General features: G+C 32.7%; 2 protein-coding genes across 3 annotated transcripts in view; both read left to right on the top strand.

Moving 5' to 3' along the window:
- Positions 1–17,334, top strand: part of LOC126736670 (phosphoenolpyruvate carboxykinase [GTP]-like) — a 30,372-nt gene extending 13,038 nt beyond the window's left edge. Inside the window, exons 1-10 of one of the 2 annotated variants that reach the window (XM_050441149.1) lie at positions 8,006–8,309; positions 8,365–8,479; positions 11,760–11,905; positions 11,964–12,136; positions 12,192–12,327; positions 13,460–13,727; positions 14,473–14,686; positions 14,741–14,942; positions 14,996–15,194; positions 16,657–17,334. In XM_050441149.1, coding sequence (XP_050297106.1) covers positions 8,275–8,309; positions 8,365–8,479; positions 11,760–11,905; positions 11,964–12,136; positions 12,192–12,327; positions 13,460–13,727; positions 14,473–14,686; positions 14,741–14,942; positions 14,996–15,194; positions 16,657–17,112 — 1,944 coding nt within the window. In that variant the 5' untranslated portion in view covers positions 8,006–8,274 and the 3' untranslated portion in view covers positions 17,113–17,334. Of the gene's footprint in view, positions 1–8,005; positions 8,310–8,364; positions 8,480–11,759; positions 11,906–11,963; positions 12,137–12,191; positions 12,328–13,459; positions 13,728–14,472; positions 14,687–14,740; positions 14,943–14,995; positions 15,195–16,656 lie in introns of those variants that run through there. The other variant, XM_050441150.1, reaches the window with a different exon arrangement.
- A 61-nt stretch (positions 17,335–17,395) lies between these two features.
- Positions 17,396–26,705, top strand: part of LOC126736668 (aminopeptidase N-like) — a 24,718-nt gene continuing 15,408 nt past the window's right edge. The window contains exons 1-4 of the mRNA XM_050441141.1: positions 17,396–17,512; positions 25,964–26,178; positions 26,236–26,419; positions 26,476–26,598. Coding sequence (XP_050297098.1) covers positions 25,966–26,178; positions 26,236–26,419; positions 26,476–26,598 — 520 coding nt within the window. The 5' untranslated portion in view covers positions 17,396–17,512; positions 25,964–25,965. The remainder of the gene's footprint in view (positions 17,513–25,963; positions 26,179–26,235; positions 26,420–26,475; positions 26,599–26,705) is intronic.

The following is a 26,705-nucleotide window of genomic DNA, read 5'->3' as shown; positions in this document are numbered from 1 at the left end:
ACCAAAAATGACATTTTTGACATTGATCTTATGAAATTTTTATAAAATTCAATAATCCTCTTTATTTTACCTCTTATATAGAATATTTTTTTTTAAACATCATTGCAAAATTTTTACAATACAATTTCCGGGATAGCTTGAAATATACAAATTGAATTTTCTCCAAACGAGGAAATGTCGCTTGGTGCTCTTTAGATAAGCGGTATCCAACTTATATAGTAAAGTAAACTTATAGAGGTACAAATCAAATGAAATATTTTTTTAAATTAATTTTTTCCTTAATTTCTCTTATTTTCTCAATTTCCTGTATTTTTTATTTAAACATGAATATAAACTGATGTAATTCTCATGATTTCTTTTAATAACTTAGTTTTCGTGAACTATGATTTTTTTGCACCACCAATGCTAAAAAAATAATAAAATATCCTTAGACAACCATTTTTTTATATTATGTCGATGTTTTGAGCTCTATGGAGTCATCCTCATGACCTAAATTTCTTTTAATTTTTGTTTTTGTTCTACTTTGTTAACAAATTATCTCCAATCTTGTGATCTAATACATGATTTGTTCATAAAATATAGTTTATTGCAATAAATTTTTAATTATTAGCATTCTTATCAAATTATATATCAAAGATTAAAGATGTGGCAACTAAGCATCGAAATCACTACTACAGCAAATCAAAGTCCACAAGCCATTCCAGTTACAACTAATCGTAACCACATGGTTCAGATATATCCGCCTTACTACACACAATTAAATAAAAGGAGAAAAAAAATACTGTAAAATAAGTGAAATGTCAGACATAATAATATGCAGTCGTTTCGATAACCTGTTGATTTCTGTTAGAAGACTTTGGATTGTAGATATAACGATATATCGCCTGGTACGGTCTAGTATGATGGCCTCGAAAGTTAATAAAAAATATAAATAAATAAACAAACAATCAAACAAATAAATAATGGGTTAAGGAAAATTCTTGTTTATGTCAAGCGTAATTAGGCATATGGGAAATATTCCATTCACACTTGATACAGATTATTTTTGGCATGCGTTCAAACAAACGGTCCTCAACCTTGGACCAAGAATATCTTTGTTCACATATTGGTTTTTGTCTTATGATTGTGTTCTCGGTAATTCACTTTGTAATGCAATTATTTATAAGTCTGTTAAAAAAAAAACACACATTTGAACTCTCCGCATTTATTCGCTTATACTGTCTTACACAAACTACGTGCAAGGTTGCATCACTTCTTCGACTTCTTCGTGAAGAATATCACGTTTACCTTGTAGAAATGCGTTCGGAGAAATGGCCAGAAGAGATTTAAAGTCTATAGTGAATTTTAAAGATTTTCTGTAAGATTTGAGTAAAACTGTAAATAGTTATTGACCTCAGCTGGACCTTAACCGATAAATGCTGGTAAATAATAGGTTTCCATTCTGGGAAAATACCATTTGAATTTGCCAACTCAGATCTGTGGATCAAAGGTTGTTGATTAACTATTGAGTTATAACTAGTTACAGTCATATTTGTCATTAACATATTTACCAAATTAATAGTTTCGTTCTGATATTCTTTATTTATTTATTCAAAAAACTTTACAAACACTACAAATCGGGTAATAGTAATTACATGTAAAGCCTATAACAGGAAAAAAAACAAAAAACATATTAAAATAATTTCACAACAATAACACTAAACTTAAGAGAAAAAAAAAGATAAGAAGAAAAAAGTAAAACATGAGTCCTAAACTATGTCCCGATGCTCAAGCAACCTCCTAATTTCCTTAACCCTGATATTTAATATATCTACATCTTCAAAGCCATTTAAGACCATTGTTAAAAATCCTTAACATAATATTGATTGGAGATGTAGTATTAAAATTATTTATATAAAAAAGCTCTTTATTAGTTATTCTTAATGTAGTCTTTGGTATCTTAAAATCAGATTGTATTCAATTAGATCACAGCTCAAGTATTTAACATTATTTACAATGAAATATATAAAAATGACTGCCTGATTCCGTCTTCTGGTACAGAGCATCTGGAAGTCAAACGTTTTTAACATTGCCCTGTATGACACCATATATGGGTATTCTTCGTTCTTTCTGACATACAGAAATCTTAAAAATCTTTTCTGTACATTCTCAATCATGTCTGAATGTGATGATCCTTCAGGTGACCAGATAGTAGAGGCATACTCCATATGTGGCCTAACAAGGGCATGATAAAGTCTAATGATAGTGCTGACTTTAAAATTTTTACTGTTTCTTGGTATAAAACCCAATGAACGGTAACATTAAGAGACATCTTATTAATCGTGAACCAATCAACCACAGAACATAGGTCATTTTTTAATTTTACAGCATGTTCCTTGCCAGCAATAGTTTTAAATAGTTTAAAATCATCAGCATACATCAGACTTACAGATGAGGAGAAACAATCAGGCAGGTCATTAATAAAAAGAACAAAAGGCAAGGGACCAAGCTTGCTACCCTGGGGAATACCTGGGGCTCTGATCAAAATAAGACCTTAACTAATACTGATTTTTGCTGTAAAGAGACGGTTTGCTCTAAATATAATAAGCCCCAATAGTGTTAAAAAGTTTGAACTGTGAAGTGATCAGGTATCTTGAAAATGACTCAAATTTCTTGGAGACCATTACAAAAAAAGTCAATATTTTGGAAATTATAACTGGTTTAGATCTTAAACAATATTTGTCAAGCAGCCTTTTTCAAATATTCTGCTTTTTGTTTCATGGGAATACTCTTACTAGTTTTTGCGATTTTGGAGTCTAAAGTGAGTGGGCACTTGGAAAGTCAAACATCTCTTTTGGGCACTACTGCACAAACAGTTCGATATTATCGAAATTATAGCTTCTGCTAATTTGAGCCCTAAGCAATATCTATAAAGCAAGCACACTTGTACAAATATTTTGCTTCTTGCTTCATGGGGATATGCCCACTTGTCTTTGAGATTTTGGAGTTTAAACGGAATAGGCACTTTGAAAGTCAAACATTTGCCATGGACACTACTGCAAAAAAAACATTGAAATTATGACTTGGAGTAGTTTGGGCTAAAAACAACATTTGCCAAGCACACTGCCAAATATTCTGCTTTTTGTTTAATAGGAAGACTTCTACTAGTTTTTGAGATTTTGGACTCTGAAGTGAGTGGGCACTTTAAAAGTCAAACATCTTCCTTGGGCTTAACTGCACAAGAAGTTCAATATTTTTCGAATTATAGCTTAGACTAATTTAGGCCCTAAACAACCCCAAACAACATTTGTAAAGTACGCCTTTGCAAATACTTCACTTTTTCTCCCATAGGAATACTCCTATTAGTTTTTGACATTGTAGACTTTAAACAGAATGGACACTTTGAAAGTCAACCATCTCCCTTGGGCATTATTACACAAACAGTTCGATATTTGTGAAATTATTGGTTAGATTAACTTGGGCTATAAATGGCTTTTGTAAAGCACACTTTTCCGAATATAATGATTTTTTTCCATTAAAATACCCCAAGTAGTTTTTGAGATTTTAGTCTCTAAAGGGAGTGAGCACGTTGGATGGTCAAACATCTTCCTTGGACAAAAAGTGCAATATTTTCATTATTATTGCTTTACTAATTTGATCCTAAAACACGCTTGAAAAGCCTTTTTATTACATGAGAATGAATATTTCCACTAATTGGTATAGATTTTGGGCTTTTGGAAAACCATGCAATGAATATTGATAAAGCATACAAAATATTTCTGCTCTCGGGGAATATCCTAATCATAAAATCTTGAATATTGTACCTTAAATAACATCATTTACCATATATTGGGAAATCCGAGGCAAGTAAACAACTTATATCAATATTTTTACGCGATTTCATTTAATTGTAGAACCACCTGACATGCGTCAGTTACTCCTTTTTAAATGCTGTATAATCAAAAAAATTATAATAAAAGTATGAAATGTGAGGAAAATTGCCTTGATCTATTTAGGAAAAATGTACGAGAAATAGAAAAAGAAAGTTTTTTTTGAAGTAAGAAGAGAAAGAGAGAGAGAGATATTTGGATATTGGAATACCTTAAGTTTTTTGAAAAATATGCATGAAATCAATTTTTATCAAAAAGTCACAGTAACACTAGTAAAATAAAATGCTTAGAGGAATAATTTGGCTTCTTTCAAAAAATGTACAATTATTCGAAAAACATTGTGATTTTCCTTGAAAAATATACTTACTAAAATAACCCAAAATTTAAGTTTGCGTGAAAATTGCCTATTTTGGAATAATTAGATACCTCTTTATGAATCTTATAAAAATATATCTACAGAAAACCAAATTTTTGAAAATTTTTTTTTTTGAAAAATGCAATCAAAAAGAAGACAGAAAATTAAAAAATTATAATATTTTTTAATATTTTGAAAAAAATATAACAAAGATACAAACAAAATAGGAAATAGTCATAACAAATCCAAAACCATCTGGAACATCATTAAAGAAACAAAAAATAATGATCCTAGTAATTCGAAATGTAATGTAACTCCCGATGAGTTTAACAAATTCTTTGTGAAAATAGCTGACTTAATTACAAATACACTGCAAAAATCTAATGACCCTGTACAATTTATAGCAAAATATGTACATAACAATTCAACAGTATATCTCTCACCTGTTACCGAAATAGAAGTCATTGATCTTTAAAAAAGTTTAAGTGATAGTTTTGCTCAAGACACCTTTGATTTGAGCAATAAAATATTGAAACAACTTGCAAATGGTTTGGCCCTACCACTATTTCTGATAATAAACAAATGTTTTTCATCTGTTACATTTCCACAAAAGCTTAAAATAAATAAAGTTGTTCCTATATTTAAAAAGGGTAATATGGATGATCCAGGAAATCATCGACCCATATCAATAACACCGATATAATCCAAGCTCTGTCTAAACCAACGTCTCATATCTTTTTTTGATAAACATAATTTACTTTCACCAGCGCAGTTTGGCTTTCGAAAAGGAAGATCCACTGCTGATGCACTCAGGGTAATGGTAGACTACATGGATGATGCATTTGAGGGGGGCAAGACAGTGGGTGCAATTTTCTGCGACCTCTCAAAAGCGTTCGACTGTGTCTCGCATAATATTTTGTTGAGCAAATTGGATTTTTAGGGTATTTGCCTGGAACTTATCCAGTCCTACCTTTGTGAGCGTCAGCAGATGGTGACTTGTGGAGGAAGAACATCCTCCATACTTCCAATAACAACAGGGGTGCCTCAGGGATCAATCTTGGGTCCTCTTCTGTTCTTACTTTATGTAAATGAATTACCCGCCCACTTCTCAGAGGTGATATCTGTACAATATGCGGATGACACAACTCTTCTCAGTCGGCATTCAGATCTGATTTCTCTAGAGAATGGAACTAGTGCAACTCTTCACAAGTTAAAAGTATGGTTTGCTGACAATAATCTATGCTTGAATCTAAATAAAACAGAGGTGGTTAATTTCTCTTTAAGGGAAAGACATCAGAGAATAGACGCGATCAAATTTCTGGGTGTTTATCTAGATAATAAATTATCATGGAAGAGCCATATAATAGATCTGGCAATAAAACTCTCGTCGGTTCTTTTTCTGTTGCGCAGAATTGTTCAATAGGCGCATCCAGTAGTATGTAGAACGGCGTATATGGTATGACTTTTTCAATCAAAGTTGTCTTATGGACTGTTATTTTGGGTTAACTCGGCTGACTGGCAGAGAGCATTTAAGTTGCAAAAATCGGCACTCAGAATTCTAGAAACCAATAGATATTTGTAGACCTTTATTCAAAAATTTAAAAATCATGACAATGTCTGGCCTATACATTCACCAATGTCTGATGTTTGCTAGAACATACTCTTTTAGATTTAGCACAGTAAATAGTAGGCATTATACGACACCAGACATGGGGGAAATCTCTTACTTTCTCAACACAGGCTTAGCCTGACCTATAAGGGCTATATGACTAATGCCATAAAACTTTTTAATGCAATACCCGAAACCACAAAACAACTACATTTAAATAGATTTAAGCAAGTAACGAAAAACCTGATTTTGGAGATCTGTCCATACTCATTGGACGAATTCTACAATAGTCTTTAACCTAGTCTATCAAAATTTATCGAATATTTGAAATGTTTCATACATACTTGTGAGCATTTCTGATGCGAACCAAAATTGTATTTTGTTTTATATTGTGAACAAAATGTAAGTTTTTTTATTTGCTATGTTACGTTTACTTATATACTTTTTGACAATGCTAAGCTGTTGGATGTATATGAGCAAATAAAGAAGTATTATTATTACTATTATTACCCTTAGTATAATAAAATACCCATAATTAAAAAACTAAGCGAGCTTCGTTCTTGAAAATTTGTATAAGAATAACTCATATATAAAAAGATCTGCACTTAATTTTTTTATAATAAGAATACCTTAGGTTTTTTGAAAAATATGCAGAAAATTAATTTTTATAAAAGAAGTCACAGTAATACTGGTCAAATAAAATGTTTAGGGGCATATTTTAGCGTTTTTCGAAAAATGTACAATTATTCGAAAAACATTGTTATTTTCCTTGAAAAATATACTAAAATAACCCAAAATTTAAGTTTGCGTGAAAATTACCTATTTTTGAATAATTAGATACCTATTTATGAATCTTATAAAAATATATCTACAGAAAACCAAATTTTTGAAAAATATATTTTTTTTTTTAAATTCAATTAAAAAGGAAGCTCTTAATTTTTATGGTACTTCAACCTTTTTATTAGGGATTTTTGAAAAATATTGTACAGAAAATAAAAAAAATTATTTTGAAAAACCTTAAAATACCCATAATTAAAAAACTAAGAGAGCTTCGTTCTTGAAAATGTGTATAAGAATAAATAATATATAAAACATCAGTACTTCTTTTAACTTTTTTTTTTAAAATATACAGGGAGTCGACAAAAATTGTTTGGGCAATGTAAATTTTAAGGAGAAGTAGAAAATTATTTGACAGGCTTGGAAGTATACTAAAATGTAGATAAGTAAATCTAAAGACTTACGCTTTGGAAGATGTGTATAAAAAATATGGCAGAAGATTTTCTGATCAAAAATTTAAGTAAAACCTTGAAGAGGGTGTACAAAATAAAAGGTCTTGTTAAAATATTTAAAAATTTGAAAAAATCCGAATATATCCGAAGACATTTTTAAAAAAAATACGAAAATTCAAAAAACTCTCTAATTTTTTTCTGACGATATCTAAAGACATAAAGCAAAATAAACTGGCACTTTTCCATGCCCACTTTTTTCACCTTACCTAAGAAAAAAAGTTGTTGAAGATCCCTTAAAGACGCAACGTTGTATTACGATGAAAAAGTGGCCACAAAGAAGTCCTTAATTTAATATACGACTCAATAACGTAAAAAAAAATTTTCTCAAATATTAAACGACCTTGAAACCTAAACGGTTTCCTAAATCTGGAACACCCTTTACATCAGAAATATTTAAAATAACCCTGTTACCATCTAAATTCGAAACTCTTCTATTTTTAACTGCTAAAAAAGAAAACCCGCAATATCTCTGACCTCAGTTCACTCGTCCCTCCTATGTACGTCATCAACCGCAACAAATTCATTGTTTTTTAAACAAATTACAAAATAATTAAACAATAATTGTGATGCAACCGGATCGGTTTATCACAGCAGGGGGCCCGTTATTATTGAATTGGCTAATACGTTTGTCAAAGGTTAATTAAAAAAAAAAAAAGATTAAGAGTTTATACCCTTAAATCGGATTTTGCAATAAGGGAGTGTTTTAAGACCACCCTATACAATGTTTAAACGATATATAGTTTAATAAAACGTTTATCTCCGAATATCTTTTTATCTGTAAACAAATCCTCTATGTTGACTAACCCAGTAATAGCGTACAAAAGTGGGGGGACAGCTTCAAATATCCATATAAAACCCCCACATGTTCGTCAATTCCGTCATATTCTCTCCTTTCTGAGTGTGAGTTTACGATTAAATCGCTTCGCGAATATTTTACTACGGGGACGTTTTTATAAGTTAAACTCGCGTTTAATTAAAATATTTTAACCTGGCTTTAACGAACTTAAAACTTATCCCAAAATACCACCGGAAAAACTGTTTTATTTCCAAATCGGATAAAATCTATTTGCAGTTCATTTTCGGGTACTATTCTATGTACCATAAGAGTTATACTTAATCGTGTATTAGAAGATTTCTTTTTAAACGTTTAAAATGCCTGAGTTTGACGAACATGGTTTTTATAGTTCGTAAGTGTATTAAATTATTATTGTAAATTTATTTTTTATTTTTTAATGTTTGTAGATATTCTACTGAGGCAGCAAGGGCTGTGAAATACAGGAATCACAATGCAGGGCTTTTCCAGCAGTTGAGGGGTGCTGCAGTGGTTAATGGGCAGGTTTCTGATTTGACCCCAAAGGTACGTTTAAATAGGTATAAGATTTTCTTTTTTTAAATAATTTATAAAATTCAAATTAAAAAAAAAAACAAAATTCACATAACGCTAAAATTACATTTTGTTTAGAGAAAATTTTCAAAAATAAAATGTTAAAACCATTTTGAAAATTTAGTTTTTTGTTCACACCAATTTGAAAAAAGTCAATGTGCAGAAACTTCTTTTCACAATCAACTATTTTTATCGTACTTTCCCAAATTAGGTAGTAAACATTTTTTTGGCATTATTGAGTTTTAAATGTTAATAATTTGTCTTTGTCTAGATATTAGAAAAAATATATATTTTTTTAAAGAAACAAAATGAACATTTCGATTTTCTTATTAGAAAGAACTACATACGACTAAGTGTTTTTCATAGTTTTTTCTTTCTTGAAATTTAATAACATGCATATTTTCATTTACATATATAAATGCTAAGTTTTTTTTTAATGAATATTTTATAAAAAATCTGTATTTTTCAATATTAAAAGTGTATCAAAGAAAATAAAAAAAAATATATAAAATTCTAAATGCTATTTTGAAATTCCCTCCAATATTTCAGAAAGATAAATGGCAATTAATAAAAATTTTGTTTTGGAAAAAGTTTTACTATTTCAGAATTTCCTTAAAAAAATATTAATTTTAGCCTTATACTTCTTTTAATTTCGTACATTTTTCTAAATTATTTCAAGCGAGTTGGATTACAGTTTTCTGGAAAATAAGAAAATAAAGAAAATTTTTTTGAAATTTTCCAAAAACAATTGCTTTAGGGCAAAAAAAATGTACAATCATATTTTAATAGAGATTTAAATCCCTTTTGTTAATTTTCACTTTCTGTCTCCTACCAGTTAAATAATTTTTTATTAAAAGCAGTGCCCTCCCTCTTATACCAACTTTTTCTAACCTCTCAAAAAGAATATTGTGCGCTACCGTGTCAAACGCCTTTGATAAATCTAAGAAGATTGCTAGAGTCTTTTTATTATTAGCATTATGGGAATAAACATTTTTAATTAGTGTAAACATAGCGTCTTTCGTAGATCTCTTCTTTTGAAATCCAAATTGGTTATTATATACATTTTTTTTCAAAAAATTCGACAAGTCGTTGCTTAATGCACTTTTCAAACAATTTAGAAAAATTATTTATCACTGAAATAGGTCTGTAGTTGGTGGGTTGACTTTGGTATCCTGCCTTAAAGATGCAAGAAAGGGTAACTATAGATACCTTCCAAGCATCTAGAATTACGCTTGATTCCAAGCACTTATTAAATATATAGAGCAAAATAAATATAATATTCTACATTCTTCGCAACATATCCACTGAAACAACTTCTCTTGAATTAATTCAGTATGTCTGGGATAGTATTGAAAAAAGATTAAATGTAGTGGCTTTTCTGTTTGACCTATCTCGAGCTTTTGAAACGAATAATCAAGCATAAATTACAGAGAATAGGTGTGCGAGGTAGAGTATTGAATTGGGTTATATCATATATGACCGACAGATCGTTAGTTGTAAAAGTGGGTGATGATTTCTCGAATCAAAGAACTTGGAACTCCACAGGGTGGCACTTTACACTCCTATTATACGTTAACGATCTCTCAGAATTCCTTGACGATGTTAAATTGTACATGTATGCAGACGATACTACTATTATAACTACAGAAAAAAGTATGGAGGAAATCGAATTCAAAGCCTGCTCTATTATAAAAAAGTTTAACAATTGGTGTGAGGGAAATCACAATTACTTATAATAAATTTGGAAAATTTATTATCAGGTGATTCATTTATCTGATCAAAGGAGGAGAAAGTATACTCACAAATCAAGCGTCTATTAAAAGGTTACGCATTTCACCGCATTAGGGCATCATCAGACCTACATAAAATTATCAAAAAGTTTATCAAAAAATTTCATAGGGATCGAACCAGAGGCCATTGGATCCGAAGTATGGATGTTAAATGTCTATATGGATAGATGTATGGTATGGATATTATACTTATATGTGATGGATTTATACAGTGACCGCCTAAAATTCCGCATAAATTCGATAAAAATTAGAGACATGATTTTTTGAGAAAACGCTTGGACTGTCGGTTTTTATTTTAAGTTGCGCATTATTTTACATAAATTTTTGTATACAGGGTGGAACCAAAAAAAAGATATGACATCATTTGAAATTTTTAAAAATTTTTTATTTTTTGTAATTTACAAAATAAAATATTTTTCACTTTTTGAATCTAGGAACAAATTAAAATTTATTAGGCATTTTGCACTTTAAATTTGAATAATACTCTCAAAAAAAATTAGTCTTTTCAGAAATGGTTAATATAAATAAAACTCACACTTTCTTAAATTTGGTATTAAAAAAAATTGAATATATGAAGAATTATTGCATACATGTTGCAGACCAATTGAATGTTTAGAAATAAATAAATTCGGAAAAATCTGAGTAACTCTGGAATTATCCTTTATAACGCACTATAATATATAATTTGACGCGAATCATTTTTTTAGATCAACAACTTATCTTTGTCTAGTGCATTATTATTGGCAACCTTTGTTTAGCACAGTAAGTTATGAACAGCAGTAAATTGAAAAAAAATTACAAAAAAAACATTATAGAGCAGGTAAGGTGTCAATTAATTGAAAACAATTCTTCAAATAAGCATAGAAATAAACAATAATATTTAGCTCCTAAATTCCAAATGATTTTTCATAATTTCAGGCCTTTTGAGTAGTTTTTTATGCCATAAAGGCCATTTTATTCCAAGATTAATCATTACTTTTAAATTACTCCCAGAAATTTAAAACGATTTTAAGTTAAATCCAAAAGAAAAAACTGACCAAAGTTCTTTTTAGATGAAAATGTACCAAAATAATTTAGTATTTTTTGAGACAAACTTCCTTTTTGCTGAAGCTAACACCCTTGCAAAAAAATTTATACTTTACAGCAAAGGGCGCAGCAAGGTTTAAAATTATATCTGACATCTTTAAAATCCTAAAACTTCAATCCCCTTGTATGTTTAATTTAATTTAAATACCACAAGAAACAGCCTCGAATATTTCTTTGTCCATAAACAAGTACACATTGATGCAAAACCCAATTATTTATCAATTTCCCTTTTTATTTGTATCGATTTCATTCTAGCTGGTTTCAGTTTAAGTATCGCTTAACCTTGTTTCCTTATTGTTTTCGAATCAGTTTACATATGTGATCGGATCTGTCAAGGACAACCGGGCTTTGAATTTTAAAACAATTATTGTTTTTAGGTAAGAGCATACGTAGAAGAGAACATCGATCTATGTCATCCAGATCGAGTACACATCTGCGATGGATCAGAAAGAGAAAACGGCTACCTCATCCAGCTTATGCAGCAACAAGGCACCATTATGCCTTTACCAAAGTACCAAAACTGGTTAGTATCAAATTTGTGCAATTTTTTAACATTATTGACGGTATTTCTTAAATTTAAGCTGGTTGGCACGAACAAACCCAGCAGATACAGCACGAGTTGAGTCAAAAACATTCATTTGTACCGAGGAACGTTCTGAAACCATTCCTACACCAAAAGAGGGCATTAAAGGAACGTTGGGAAACTGGATGTCTCCGAAAAAGATGGACGAAGCTATTAAAGAAAGGTTTACTGGTAAGCATTTAGGTGATTTTATAGTTTTAAAAATTACCGTTATTTTGGTTGTCAGGTTGTATGCGAGGGAGAACCATGTATGTAGTACCATTCTCCATGGGCCCGATAGTCTCCCCTTTGTCCAAGATTGGAATCGAACTTACTGACTCACCATATGTGGTGGCCTCCATGAGAATTATGACCAGAATGGGGTAAGACGATCTACATTACGTTGGAGAAATGTATAGAGCTATAAAACCTCCCAGTAATTGATGTCAAACATAATGACCAAAGTAAATTTATCGGTTTTTCCTAATGTTTTCTACTGATAATCGCTGAAAATGGTATATGAGAGATAGATAGTGTGTAAAACAAAAACAGATGGATTCGCTTTAATTTTCAAATAGATGCTGAAGAACCCCCCAAAGAAACATTTAAAATAAATCAGCCCGATATGTGAAACAAAAGTGAGGTCATAATTCAGTTAAAAAAATTCTGATGCATAGATTTCATTCTCATTTTCTGCAATTTAATTGGTGTGAATATAACGGAATACCTCCTATCTTGGAATGATTGCTATAAATACTCTTTCATAAAGATAAATATATGGGGATCTTGAGGATGTGTAACGTGATTCTTATTAAGTTGGGGTGCTACATTTCTTAAGCTTTCCACCAGATAAGGAAAGCATCAATAAACTAAAAGGTAACCTTAACTTAAAAAGTCTTGGCACGCCTATGTCGACCCCGCCTCTACCTCATTCTGATTGGTCCACAGATCTCCATTCATACAGTAATGGGTGGGCACAAAGTGTTCAGTAGCGTACCTTTTTCTTTAAATTAGACATTAATTCCAAAAAATCGAACATAAACAAACTGCATAAATACCATGCAATATAAATTCTTTATTAATATAAACAATGCTGCACTACATTTCAAAAAGAAATACAACAATGAATCTTTAAGCTACAGGTAGCTCGCCTGGATTCTGCTTAAATACTAAATTTGAAATAAAAGAAAAAAGCCCTACAGAAAAGAAAGTTCCAAAAATACAAACTAAATTAGATATCTACATTTTAATTTAAAAAAATTGCTTCAAAAACTGAAGAACTCCTAAAGGAACTTTTAAAACAAAAATTAGGCCAATATATGAACCGAAAGTGAAGTAATCAAATTCATTATTCAATTGAAAAAACTTCTCAAGCATGGATTCTCTTCATTTTTTCGAATTGAATTGGTGGCTAATTGAAAATGGCGAAATACCCCATTTTATTACACTATACATTCCTGAAATACACTATAGAACAACCACAAAAGATGTATCAAACTAATGATTACTTTACAGGGAAGCAGTTTTGAATAAACTTCAAGAAACCGACGAATTCGTAAAGTGTCTTCACTCAGTTGGGGTTCCTGCAAACGGTTTTATCGAAATGGCGAGCTGGCCCTGCGATCCTGAGAGAACCATAATCCTGCATAAACCGAAAAACAACGAAATCGTCTCGTATGGAAGCGGTTATGGTGGAAACTCTCTTTTGGGGAAGAAGTGTTTTGCTTTGAGGATTGGATCGACTATTGCTAAGCGAGAGGGCTGGTTGGCTGAACATATGCTGGTAAGGGTGATTGTACAGACTATTTAAATATTTTTTGAGGAAACCTAACCTTTTTAAGAGGTCAAATATACCAGTGAAAGATGTGAGAAACGATGTGCCTCTAAATATTCAAAGTCAACAGAAAAGCATCGATAGTTCCACAATTTTTAGTTTATTTTTAATTGTTGGTTACTTGCTTTCTCTGTTTCCTATTAAATATTGAATAAATTTATATTTGGTGCCTCTATATAACATCATTAAAAGCGTCACTTTATCAAAATTCTTACCAAATTTATTCGAGTTTTAATTTAATGTGTCATGTATCTCGATTTTTTTATTTATTCTCCACTTTAATTATTGTCCACTTTTAATATGTTTTCCTGTATTTTCTTTTAAATAATCAACAAAATTAATAAACTTGCGCATACAGACAAGGCAATTTTGCTCCTCAGTATTCAATCAATCCAGTACAAAGTAGAGTTAATTTGGTTCTCTTTCAAAAATATTGGTAGAATTATTGGTGGTTCATCAAACAATTTTAATCTTAACTTCCTTACATTTACCAACTTCTGCAAGACTATAGGATATTCCTACTTCAAAGCATGCTCTCGTGATTCTACATGCTTCCAAACTCCCTTTAACGGCCACTCTTTAGTTTTAATTAACACAGAAGTAGCCCAAGATCTCCTAGATGATAGTATTTCTTATATGGCAAAAGAACTCTTGTCCATAAACTTAGTTTAATTAAGGAGGTTTTCTCTTCCAGATTTTGGGCATAACAAATCCAAAAGGCGAAAAACGCTATATAGCTGCAGCATTTCCGTCCGCTTGCGGAAAAACCAACTTGGCAATGATGACCCCCTCACTTCCCGGATACAAAGTGGAATGTGTCGGCGACGACATCGCCTGGATGCGATTCGATAAAAACGGAGTGCTTAGAGCCATCAATCCTGAGAACGGGTTCTTTGGAGTCGCTCCAGGTAATTTCCAGGAACGATAAAATGTTCCTAAGGCTAATATCCAATTTCCAACAGGTACCTCAACCAAAAGCAACCCGATAGCCATGAGCACCATATTTAAAAACACCCTATTCACCAACGTGGCCTCCACGAGTGACGGTGGTGTGTTTTGGGAAGGAATGGAAGATGAAATACAACCGGGAGTGACCGTTACTGACTGGAGAGGTCAGCGATGGACCAAAGACAGTAAATCACCTGCTGCCCATCCTAACTCCAGGTGAGAAATTAAAGAACCAGTAAGAAGAATTGAGTTTTAAAGTCAATTTTTAGATTTTGCACTCCGGCCAGTCAATGCCCGATAATCGATCCTCAATGGGAAGCTCCCGAGGGAGTTCCGATTTCCGCCATCTTGTTTGGAGGAAGGAGACCTACGGGCGTGCCGTTGGTGTACGAGGCACGTGACTGGAAACATGGCGTTTTGATTGGTGCTGCCATGAGGTCTGAGGCCACTGCCGCTGCTGAACATAAGGTCAGTATACTGAGAGCACATTTCAGAAATCTTGAATCTTAGAAACCCTTGTTCTTGGTATATTTGGTATTGATTCTCTTTGAAATATCAGGAAGCTCCTGAGGATAAGCAATGTGATGCTCAGTAATTACGGCAGTTTTGCTTGGGGTGCTAATTTTCTTAAGCTCGCCATATGAGAAAGAGTATTAATGAATTAAAAGTTAGACTTATTAATTCTAAAAGTCTTGGCACGCCTCTGTTGATCCCTCCTCTACCTCATCCTGATTGGTCTATGGATCGCTGTTTATACTGTAATGGGCGGGCACAAAGTGTTCAGTAGCGTGCCTTTTTTTTAACTAAATATTAATTTCAAGAAATTGAATACCCGATGCATAAATACAAAACAATAGAAATTCTTATTGATATTAACGATACTGTAGTACATTTCAGAACAAACAATGAATCCTTAAGATACATGTAGCTTGCCTGGATTCTGCTTAAATATTATAATCTTTGTTTATAAGAAATTAAGTACAACATAGAAAATTTTAAATGAAAGAAGAAAAAAAACACTACAGAAAAGAAAGTTCCGAGGGAAACTTAATTTACTTTTTTATAGTCTTTAAAGCCTGGTTATTAAGTAAATATTTTCCGATGTAGAAAAAGAAACATTGGTTAAATTAAAAAATCTGTCAATCTGTAATCTGGAATGTTATTATTTATAAGTTTACTTTTTGCTTTAATTTAAAAGTGCGTAATCTAGAAAAAGTAACTGAAACAATATCTTGCATCTCGTCTCGGAATCTATGATCCAAATCAGAGAAAGCAATCCAGTTTAATGTAAAAGAGAGAGAAAAAACAAATATTTTAGTTTGATGTTAATGTTGTTGAGTTGTCGATAATGTTCTTTAATTCCTTCTTTCGGCCAAGTCTTCTTGTACAATCTATAAATTTTATAGTGGTGCAATATTTTTGCATTTAAAATGTACAAATCCCGAGTAGACATTGTTGAATGAACCAGATGTTCAACAAGATATTTTTCCCTAATATGATGTTTTTTCCGTATAAATAGATGCGTGTAACTTAATTGACAGTGATTAATCCAAAAGAAACCATCGAATCGAATTTTCGAAATCCTGAGGAAATTAGTTATTGGAATATTTGGTATTGATTAGAAAAGATAAATATAAATGGGTTTCTGCAAATGGGTAACGTGATTCTTGTAAGTTGGAGTGATGAGGAAAGTATCAATAAATTAAAAGATAAACTTATTAAAACTTGGCACGCCTATGTCGACCCCGCCTCTCCCTCATCCTGATTGGTCCACGGATCACCGTTTATACTATAATGGGCGGGCACAAAGTGTTCACTGGCGTACCTTTTTTTTAAAACTAGACATTCATGCCAAGAAATTAAGATGAATAAACTGCATAAATATCAAACAATTCCTTGTAAATTTTTATATATTTTTTTAAAATTTCAGGGTAAAATAATAATGCACGATCCGTTCGCTATGCGTCCCTTCTTCGGTTACAACTTCGGACATTATCTCCAACACTGGCTGTCCATGTCCAACAAATCATCGAACCTCCCTAAAATCTTCCACGTGAACTGGTTCAGAAAGTCCAGCGAGGGTAAATTCTTATGGCCTGGATTCGGGGAGAACGCACGAGTTCTGGATTGGATCCTTAAAAGGCTGGATAACGAGGACTGTGCCGAGGAAACTCCTATTGGATTGGTGCCTAAGCGAGGAGGGATCAACTTGGAGGGATTAAGTGAGAAGGTTGACATGCAACAGCTGTTTGGATTGTCAAAGAACTTTTGGTTGGAAGAGGTGTTTGCTATAGAGAAATATTTTAAGGAGCAAGTGGGCCAGGATCTACCTGAAGATCTTGTGAGGGAGCTGAGTGGTTTGAAGAAGAGGGTTGAAGCTATGTAAGTTAAGATGTTACTTTTTATGTGAAAATTTAATGTTTAAGTTAAAATATAATTTATTTTTGTATTATCCTACTTATTATTGTCAATTGATTTTATAGTATTTTAATTTCTATGTATCATTGAAATGACTGTTTTAGGTTAATTGTATCTTATGTTTAAGGTTATATAATTAAACTGCCAACTGTATCGTTTTTATATAATAAAGCTGTCTTAAGTAAATAAATTTGTTTTTTCGTTCAAGTAAAAAAAAATATTTCAGTAGATTGATTAAGTGTTCTAATCATGTTTTTTTATCAATAATAATTTATTCAGATAACATTATAATTTTAATGATTTATGTTACGAAATATGTGAAACTACTTCAGTCTGGTGATAGGTGCCTAGAAAACAAAACTCTCCAGGTAAGGTTCAATTATTTTTGGCCAGTAGGGTAATGGTTCCTTATTTTGAAATACACGAAAATGTATGTGGAAACTGAATTTTTCGACTTTTTTTTTCTATGTCACTTGTGGTAAACAATATCTATATGTTACATAAAAAGTACTTAAGTTAGACGATAAGTGTTTTTTAAGAGAATAAATTTATTTTAGTCGCAGAATACTCTATTCAAATTTGCCCTTAATATATTATTCAGAAGATAAGTCCAGTTCAAAGATCTATTAGAATCTTTGATGTGTCGCAGATGCGGCACTAAATAGTCCGTGCGCCTATGTCGTATTTATTGTCGCATGATATACATGTTTAAATGGCAAAATTTTATATAATTTATATTTTAAATATACGTAAAACCCAATGTTTTACACTATTTTTAATTTTTCTTTCGAAAATGTCCTTTTTTAGAAAGAAAATAATATTAAAAAATTGACCGCGGACTAAAATCCAAGCGTTTTACAAAACATTTCAAACACTCCCAGCACTCACAGACTTCTCACCTCTTTTTAGCCAGTCTCTTAAATAAAGATAAAACAACTGCGTTCTGGCGATTCCTACTTAAATATTATCTTGCTATCAACTATCCTGAATTGCTAACTTTATAAGAGTAAACCCAAAAATCCCGAATAATAAAATTTTAAATACAAAGAAATTTTAAGGCCGGACCTGTGCAACGTTTCACGCTTGAGTGACTGTGACTGAGATCAGACGTCTAACAAAATAGTACGTGGGCGTATGTAGTCGAAATTTTACGAATCAAATGTATACCGTAAAACGGGGCTACTTTGTGCATGTTTTGAGGCATTTTTGATTTTAGGCGCTGCATTTATAATCGAATCAACTTGAAAAAAATCAAGAGTAACAATACGGGTCATACTTGACCGTATTGTCATGTGAGACCACCTGCCTTAAAATAGGGTTTTTACAATAAACCGTTTTCGAAAAACAAAATTAAAAAGATGGGTGCCAAAGTAGCCCCGTGTTTGGGGTTACATTAGCACCCAAACGGAAATGTGAATAAACATAATGTAGGCCCATCCTGGGGTTACTTTGGCACCAAATTAGGATTTTTTTTTTAGTTTTTAAATAAAACATTCAATATTTTTAATGAAATTTCTATATTCTTAAACAAAACACTTAAAAACTAACAAAAAAAAATTTCTAATATTTGGCACAGTAAAAGAAAGGAACTAAATCAAAATAACATAAATACTAATCATCTTCACATGCCTCACAGGTAAAATATTTTTCTTTGGATCCCTCGTTACAAATACCACAGATCCATTTAAAACAACAATTGCATGGAATCCAGTCTGGTCCAGTATAACCAGACCAATAAGCAGCACAAATTTCGCATTCGTTTTCATTGTGGGTACTTGAGGATGATGGTAGACTGACATCTTTTAATGTCGATTTTTTAAAAATTTTTGCTTTTCCTTTGCCTTTCCCTTTTCCCGCAATCTTCTTTTTGTCATTATTTTCATTTTCAATTATTTTTTTTGTCTTGCTCCTCTTTAGTTTCTTCACAATCGACTTATTTGCCGGGAATAATTTTTCGTCCCCGCTTTCGTTTAGGGTTAGTGCTTGATTGTCCACGTGTCGCCTGAAGAAACTCTAATAAACTATCATTCAAAATATCACTCGTAGATGCATCAATTGGAGTTTTTGAAATTTGGATAAAGGCTGCTGCGGATCATATGGACAAATTCCGGTAGCACGAAATCCGGATTTTAAATTGTCTTCTACTCTTTCCTGTAGAGATCTCCATAAGCGATCCAGAAGATTCGGAAAGTGTTCTTGAGCAGAGTGCCTTTTACGCGACTGGTCTTTCTCCAATCGTCTAAAATAGCCCTCCATTTCTTTTTCATGGGAGCAAAGAAAGCCACGTCCAAAGGCTGCATAAGGTAAGTTGAATTGGGGGGTAAAGGAGCCATATAAATATTATTTTCTTTAGCAGCCTTTACCACGGTTGGAGAAAAATGTGAGGCTAGGTTATCACCTAAAAGAACAACTGATTCACCATTACAATTTTCTTTGACGTGGGGCAGCAACAGTTTAGAAAACCATACCTCAAAGAGATTCATATCGAACCCTCCACTGCTGCTGTTATCATAAACTGCCCCTATAGAGGGCCACCAACAGTCCAATTTTCGTAAATGTTGTTTGCTTTATAGACTACCATTGGTGGTAGTAGGATTCCATTTGCGCTTCCGCAGACCATTACACTTATTGCTGAACGCGAATGTTCTTGAACCGTTTCAACCCTTTTAGTACCCCTACGAACTAAAACTTTTTTGGCCCCGGGATCGTCTGTAAAATTAGTCTCATCATAGTTAAACACTTGTTTCGCAGAAATGGACTCCAGAACAGGTTTAATGTTATCGAAAAACTCCATTATATCGGCGCGCCCAACCAAAGCACGTGCACGCCATCGAATGCTAATATTATTTCTGGTAATAAATTTTTCAATAAAGTCGGATCCTGGTCTATTGTTGGGCCATCCAGGAATATTTCTGCCTTGTTTTGTAACATATTTTTGCACGATTTCTCTGGCGTCACTCACAGTAACGGGAACACCCCAATCTGCTACCTGGTTGATGGTCTCTGAAATTAGCCTCTCCTCCTGTTGGGTAAGGATGGTGGGGTCACCTACACGACCCTCATGTTTCGCAAACAGCTTATTCTGAAGAGTGCCTCTAGGTATTTTCCATGTTTTGGAAGCTCGTACTTGTGACATCCTCCCTTCCCTAACAGCTTGCAATGCATTCGCTAAATTTTGTTCCGTGTAGTTTTTATAGGGCCTCGATCCAGGCAACCTACTATAATTTCGCACCATATTTCGCGCCGCGGAACATACCGACCTGTCTGAACAACTCTCGGACTATATTAAAACTAGACAAACAAGCCTAATATAAACAGAGGCGCGCACGCTCTGCCAAAGTTACCCCGTGTGCCAAAGTAGCCCCGTTTTACGGTACATTATTAAAAAAAAATTTAAAACATTTATTTATTTAACAGAATGATTAAATATCGCTTAAAATATTACTTTATGACTCTTTCCACACAACATTTTTCGATTTAAATATTATGCATGCCACGTGAAAATACAAGCAACACCGGCACATGGACTATTCGCGGCACATCAAAGATTCTAATAGATCTCTGAACTGGACTTTACCCTAATGTTTTGCCTCTGGGACTATACATATTGGCTGTTGATTTATGTATATAAATCCTAAAAATTTGGACAATAAAATTTTTGTTTATTCCACATAACATAAGTGAACACTACTTAACTTGATATTATAAGCTATTGCATAGTCGTTTTGTTAAAATTGTCTTAAATCAAGCAAGGAAAATTACATATTGGGTTGTGAATCGTCAGCGTAATGTAATAATTTAAAATATTGCATTGCATGGAACTCATTTGCTCTCCAGTAAAAAAACGGATTTCTTATTTAAATCGTGATTACGTAACAAGACGCAGTGAACACGATTTTTGGGAATAAGAAAAGTAGACACAAGCAAGAGAAAAAAGCAGAGAAGCATATTATGACCTACAGTGTCAAATGCCTTGGTAAAATCCAGAATCCTCAAGCATGTAACATTATGATTTTCCTGATTTTATTTCGGCACTTCTATCTAGATAGTGATATAAAAATCGATGATTAGGGATATAAAAAGCGATGATCACGAGAATTAGATTCATCCTTTTCTGAAGATAAATAACCTACACACAAAAAGCAAAGTAATGAAAAGCGAAGTTCTGTGTCAATACGAAATCAAAATCAAGTTGTCAAGCTATCAAGGTTTGAAAGAATCAATAATATTTAGCTGTAATACAATGGAGAAAATACAAAAACTTTTAACTTAAATTATCAAGAAAGGCAAGCATTTAAGTAAAAAAAAAGGAGATAAAAGAACATGATAAACTTAAGTCTCAAATAAAAGACTTAAGATATAATAGATAATAACGAAATGATGGGTCCGAGAAAGCCTCGAGATGAAATTCCAGATATAAAGAAGATATTTCAAGAATTAAATGTTGAAGTGCCTGAAATGCTTTTACCCTGAAGAAAATTCCCAACAACGTTCCAAATAAGCATATACTCCTATCTTTTTTTTAGGGCAAAAGAAATAAAGGATGAAATAATTAGTGCTACAAAGAACAAAGATAAACTGGAATCAAAGTCACTGAAATGACAATCACAAATGAAGATTTGCTCAAGGATGTTAGATATTTAGTTGGTTAGACAAAGGATCTGAAAAGACAAGGCTATAAGTATGTATGGTGCAAGAATAATCGAGTTCCTTGTAAAAAAAGTGACACTTCAAAAGTTATAGAATTTAAATGTTCATAACACCTCTCTGAAAGAATGGCCTCTATATCAAGTGATAATGACATTTTGAATAATTCATCCTAAATATTTATTCCCTTCGTCCAGAATGGCTTAAATTTAAAAGGACGTCTGAGAATTTAACCGTGATATATGCGTTGAAAAGCTAAACGTTCTCTATATCAGCTCTAGAGAGTTTAGTGCGGATATATCTATGATAATGGTGACAGAATCCTAGCTACAGGTAGCTGAGCAACACTATTACGGTGTACCCGGTTTCAATGCTGCTTTCGTAAGTAAACAACAAAGGAGTGGAGGATGTGCAATTTATTTAAAAGGCCCTATTAAAGATATAAAAAGGTATGACCTTGCATACTAAAGTATTTATGAGCCCAGTATCCAAAAATATTTTGCTGTTATCTATAACCCCTCTGGAACTAGAGAAATGGTACTGCATACCGTATATGCTTGATGAAGAACTGTAAAATCTAAGGAAATATACTCAGTACCAATTAACTAGTAGGTATGAGACACATGCTTTTTCAAGGAAGTTTGTTTGGGCAATGAATGTTTTCTAATGACCCTCTATCTACGAGCAACTCTTTCATACTTATACATCATGTTGTGACAAATTCCTTGGTGCATAAGTCACTGTCTTTAATGTATGGAAGAGTATAATTAGAACTGATTTAAGTTCCAGTGAAAATTTTATAAAAATACCTGGAAGGGTTCTTGAGTTACCATGGATAGAAGCTAAAAAAAATTATTCTTATTATAAAAAGATACAGGTAACTACTGTAAGTACTGTATGATCACGATTGAGTTGTAGTGAAAACTATAATTCAATTATTCAATCTTTCACATCTAATACAACCTAGTTCCAAGAAAACTGAAAAGCTTTTTAGAAAGAACAAACTATGGTTTAATGATCCCGAGAGTATAATTCGTAATGCAATAAAAAAAGGGATTATTTTTAAAAGAAAACATCAATATCTAGAAAGCACATTCCTTCAAAATAAGCACAAAGAGTTGGAACGGTATGGCTATATTAAAATCGCAAAGGTGAGCACTTTATACAGGGTGTTTGGAAGGTGAGTAGCCAAACGGAAATGGTGAATAGGTGAGGTGACACTCCCTTTGTGCCCCGCTACCTTAAACTGTTACCATAAAACGAGTATTATTTATTCGAGACTTGTCTTTCTCCGCTACTTACACGTATTTTTAACTCCGCTCTACGAATATTGTTTTTGTTGTTCATTTTCGTTAACTTTGTTTTATTGTTACTGTTGCCTACTATGGCTGGTGCCTTTACAAACGAGGAGTACGCCGATATCCTAATGGCATATGGTAGACCTGATGGAAATGGACGAGAAGCAAAAAGAATTTACCAAGAGCGTTTTCCCAATAGACGCCAACCTAATCGTCATACTTTTGAAACGACCTTTAGACACTTAAGAGAAACTGGTAGTCTAAATCGCCGTCTAAACCTAAGTGTATGGAAGGTCTGGTCTGTTCTTCATGCCAACGGAAAGCATCCCTTTCATTACACTCCTGTGCAAGATCTTGAAGAAAACGACTACCAAAGACGCATTCAGTTTTGCCGCCTCCTGCTACACGTGGATAACCGCGATTTCTTGAAAAACATACTGTGGACAGATGAATCCGAGTTTTCAAGGGAGGGAATTACCAACTTTCATAATTTGCATTATTGGGCCCCAAAAGAAGAAAGTCGTGTCCTTTCAAAGGAAATTCTCAGTAAACGTTTGGGCAGGCCTAATTGGTAATACCCTTATTGGTCCACATTATTTACCGGATAATTTGAATGGGGATAATTATCTACATTTTTTATTAAATGATCTGTCCGAACTCTTGAACGGGGTTCCAAATTTGCTCAATGAAGAACAAATGACGTTCCGACACGATGGGTGCCCAGCGCAATGGAGATTTGCGATCCGGGAGCACCTAGACAATGCATTTCCCAATACTTGGATTGACAGAGGCCCTATCCCATGGCCTGCAAGATCACCGGACTTGACGCCGCTTGATTTTTACTATTTTTAATTACAAGGGACAACAATTGATAGGAAACATTAATGACGCTTTTGTAATAATGAGACGGGAACTAACATTACAGTATACCACAAGAGAAATAAGAAAGCGGTGTTACGCGTGTATTAGAAATAATGGCCATCAATTTGAGCCACACTTATAAACAAACGATTTGAAGTAAAAATATGTTTTTTTTTAATCAACCTGTAAAGGAAAGGGTCATGGAAATGAAAGGGCACAATAGATTTAGCTGTTTTAGAACGGTGAAAGAGAGAAAGCGCAACAGATTTAGCAGTGTTAGAAAGAGACATAAGTTTGCTGCTCAATTAGGTTGCTTTCAAGAAATTGGTTCATGCGTCCTTGAAGACAAACTTAATTGTTTTTCGTAATTTACCTAATTATTTTTGTTAGATGGGGCACATCGTTAGAAAGACTATTAACTAGAGAAGTTTTTTAACACATTTTAAAACCACACAACTTTTTTTATTATTATTTTTCCATTGTAAAGTTGACGTAACATTTTTTTTCTATTGATTTGAGCAAGTTTGTTACTCCTTTATTAGTTTCTCTTTAAATATTTTTCTCAGTTATAACCTAAATCTGAATGAGACAACATTAGTCTTTAAAATAAAAATACTATGCTTTTTAAATAGCCAGTAACCTCATCTATTCACCATTTCCGTTTGGCTACTCACCTTCCAAACACCCTGTATAAAGGTGATGTCAAAGACTCAGTAGACAATTATCGCGCAACCTCAGTGTTTATACCGGTAATACCTAAAATATTTGAAAGAGCTGTAAATGATAAGTTAGTGAAATTTGGTGAGAAATTGACTAAAGACCGAACTTCCGCTGCAATTGATTTAATATCTGTTTTACAATTCAAATTGTAAAAAAGAGCAGTGGTAGTGTGTCTTGATTTGCGAAAGGCATTTGATGCGGTTGATCATGATATTTTATTGATTAAGAAGCAGCTTCTTGACAGACGTGGATCGTGTCATAAATGGTTATCTACTAAATCGAAAGTTATTTGTTTTTATTAATAATACTTGTACTTCTACTTTAAATGTCGCAGGTGGTGTGCCACAGGGCTCAATCTTAGTACCAACCATGTTCCTTGTTTATATGAACTCTGTTTCAAATCTAAAGTTAAAAGACAAAATAAGATTATACGCTGATGATACTCTTTTTTTTGACTTTGAAGTCGAAGCAGAGAAAAATTTAGATCAAACACACTCACAGGTAAGTTCGTTTGATCTATTAATTATTCTCTGCATCCACTTTAAAGACATTTTACTATGTAGATGTTTAAAGGGTTTTATTTTTAATTAAAACAAATTGCATGTTGTAACTCATTTACCATTATTATTATTTTTATTATATTTTTTTTTGAATAATGTGATCTTAAATCTTCGAAACTGTAACATTTCATACATAAAGTTATAACTTTAGATAAAATGTTATTCATGTATAAATATCATAATATATAACCCATGAACAGACAAGAAAGGACTTTATATTATTTGAAAGAAAGTCTAACAACAAAAATTATTAATATCGTGGGCAAACAGCTTATATTAAGTTTTTAGTGCAGTATTTTGATTTCAAAATTATATTTAGATTGCGATTGGCTTTTCAAGTATAAAAGAAAAAATAAAACATGTATCTCATAAACTTACCTTAACCGTTGAAAAATCATGTTGTCAAATGAACAACCATTATTTTTTGGAGTTGTTCAAAGTGTTTGGAGCACTTTAAAAATTCGGAAAAAAGTCATTTTCTGACCTCGTTTTTGAGCCAAAAAATGAGCCCTAAAAATGCGAGATCTCGGCTAATATGAGAGCTACCTTCCGGATGGTCTCGTTGGATTCAGAACAACGAAGCTAAGTCAAAACCGTTGAAATTTTCTTGATAGTGCCCATAGAAGCCGAGATATCGACCTCCAAAGTTTGGGATTTTTCTTTTTCGCAATTAACCCAATACAAAAAAAAATATAATTCTTCAGACTTAGATATTCTCTTTTCTGATCTCTAGGCATGCAAATCCACAAAACTATCCTCCTAGCATTCTTGCTAGTAAGCCATAGAACTTTCGCCTATTTCGGTCCAGAATTCGAATTATGGAGCCCAATGGACCAAAAGCTGCGTGCTACAAACGGTTTCGTTCTACCAAATACAGCCAGACCATCGTTTTATGACCTCACATTGGGAGTGTACGTCGCTGGAAACGATCAATATATGACAGGGGTGGTAAGTTAATTTTATGCAATTTTAATAGTACTGCTTCCTCTTCAATTATTATTTTAGTTGGTAATAACGCTTGACGTAGACGATCAATATGGAAATGGCACCAATAGGTTATACTTAAATATGGCCAACCCTTGGGATGAAATAAATGAGAGCACCATATTGTGGAACGATAATATGTCTTGTGGTCTTGCGTCGTTAGGGATCGGTTGGGTTTTAATTGAATGCCCACAATTTATTAATGGTTAAAGATGATATAATATTTGAAATTAAGAGGTTACGACATTTTATTGGTTTTAGGGACTAACCAGAAACTTACACTCACCTTTACCCCCAGGTTTACCGGAATTTATAATTCGGCGTACGTGACTGTTTACAATGAATCTGATTGGACGTATACGGTTAATACGCAGTTGGAACCCGGTAAGGACCTAAAATAGACCTTTTTTTAATTTTGTACAAGTGGTGGAAACTGATTTCAACTGTCTCGAAAATATAACAAATCATTAACTGTCTAAAATATAATCACT

The sequence above is a fragment of the Anthonomus grandis genome, chromosome 5 (genome assembly GCF_022605725.1).
Source record: "Anthonomus grandis grandis chromosome 5, icAntGran1.3, whole genome shotgun sequence".
In the NCBI taxonomy this organism is placed as follows: Eukaryota; Metazoa; Arthropoda; class Insecta; order Coleoptera; family Curculionidae; genus Anthonomus; species Anthonomus grandis.
The sequence above is the reverse complement of the archived record's forward strand: the minus strand, read 5'-3'. Positions and strand labels throughout refer to the sequence as shown.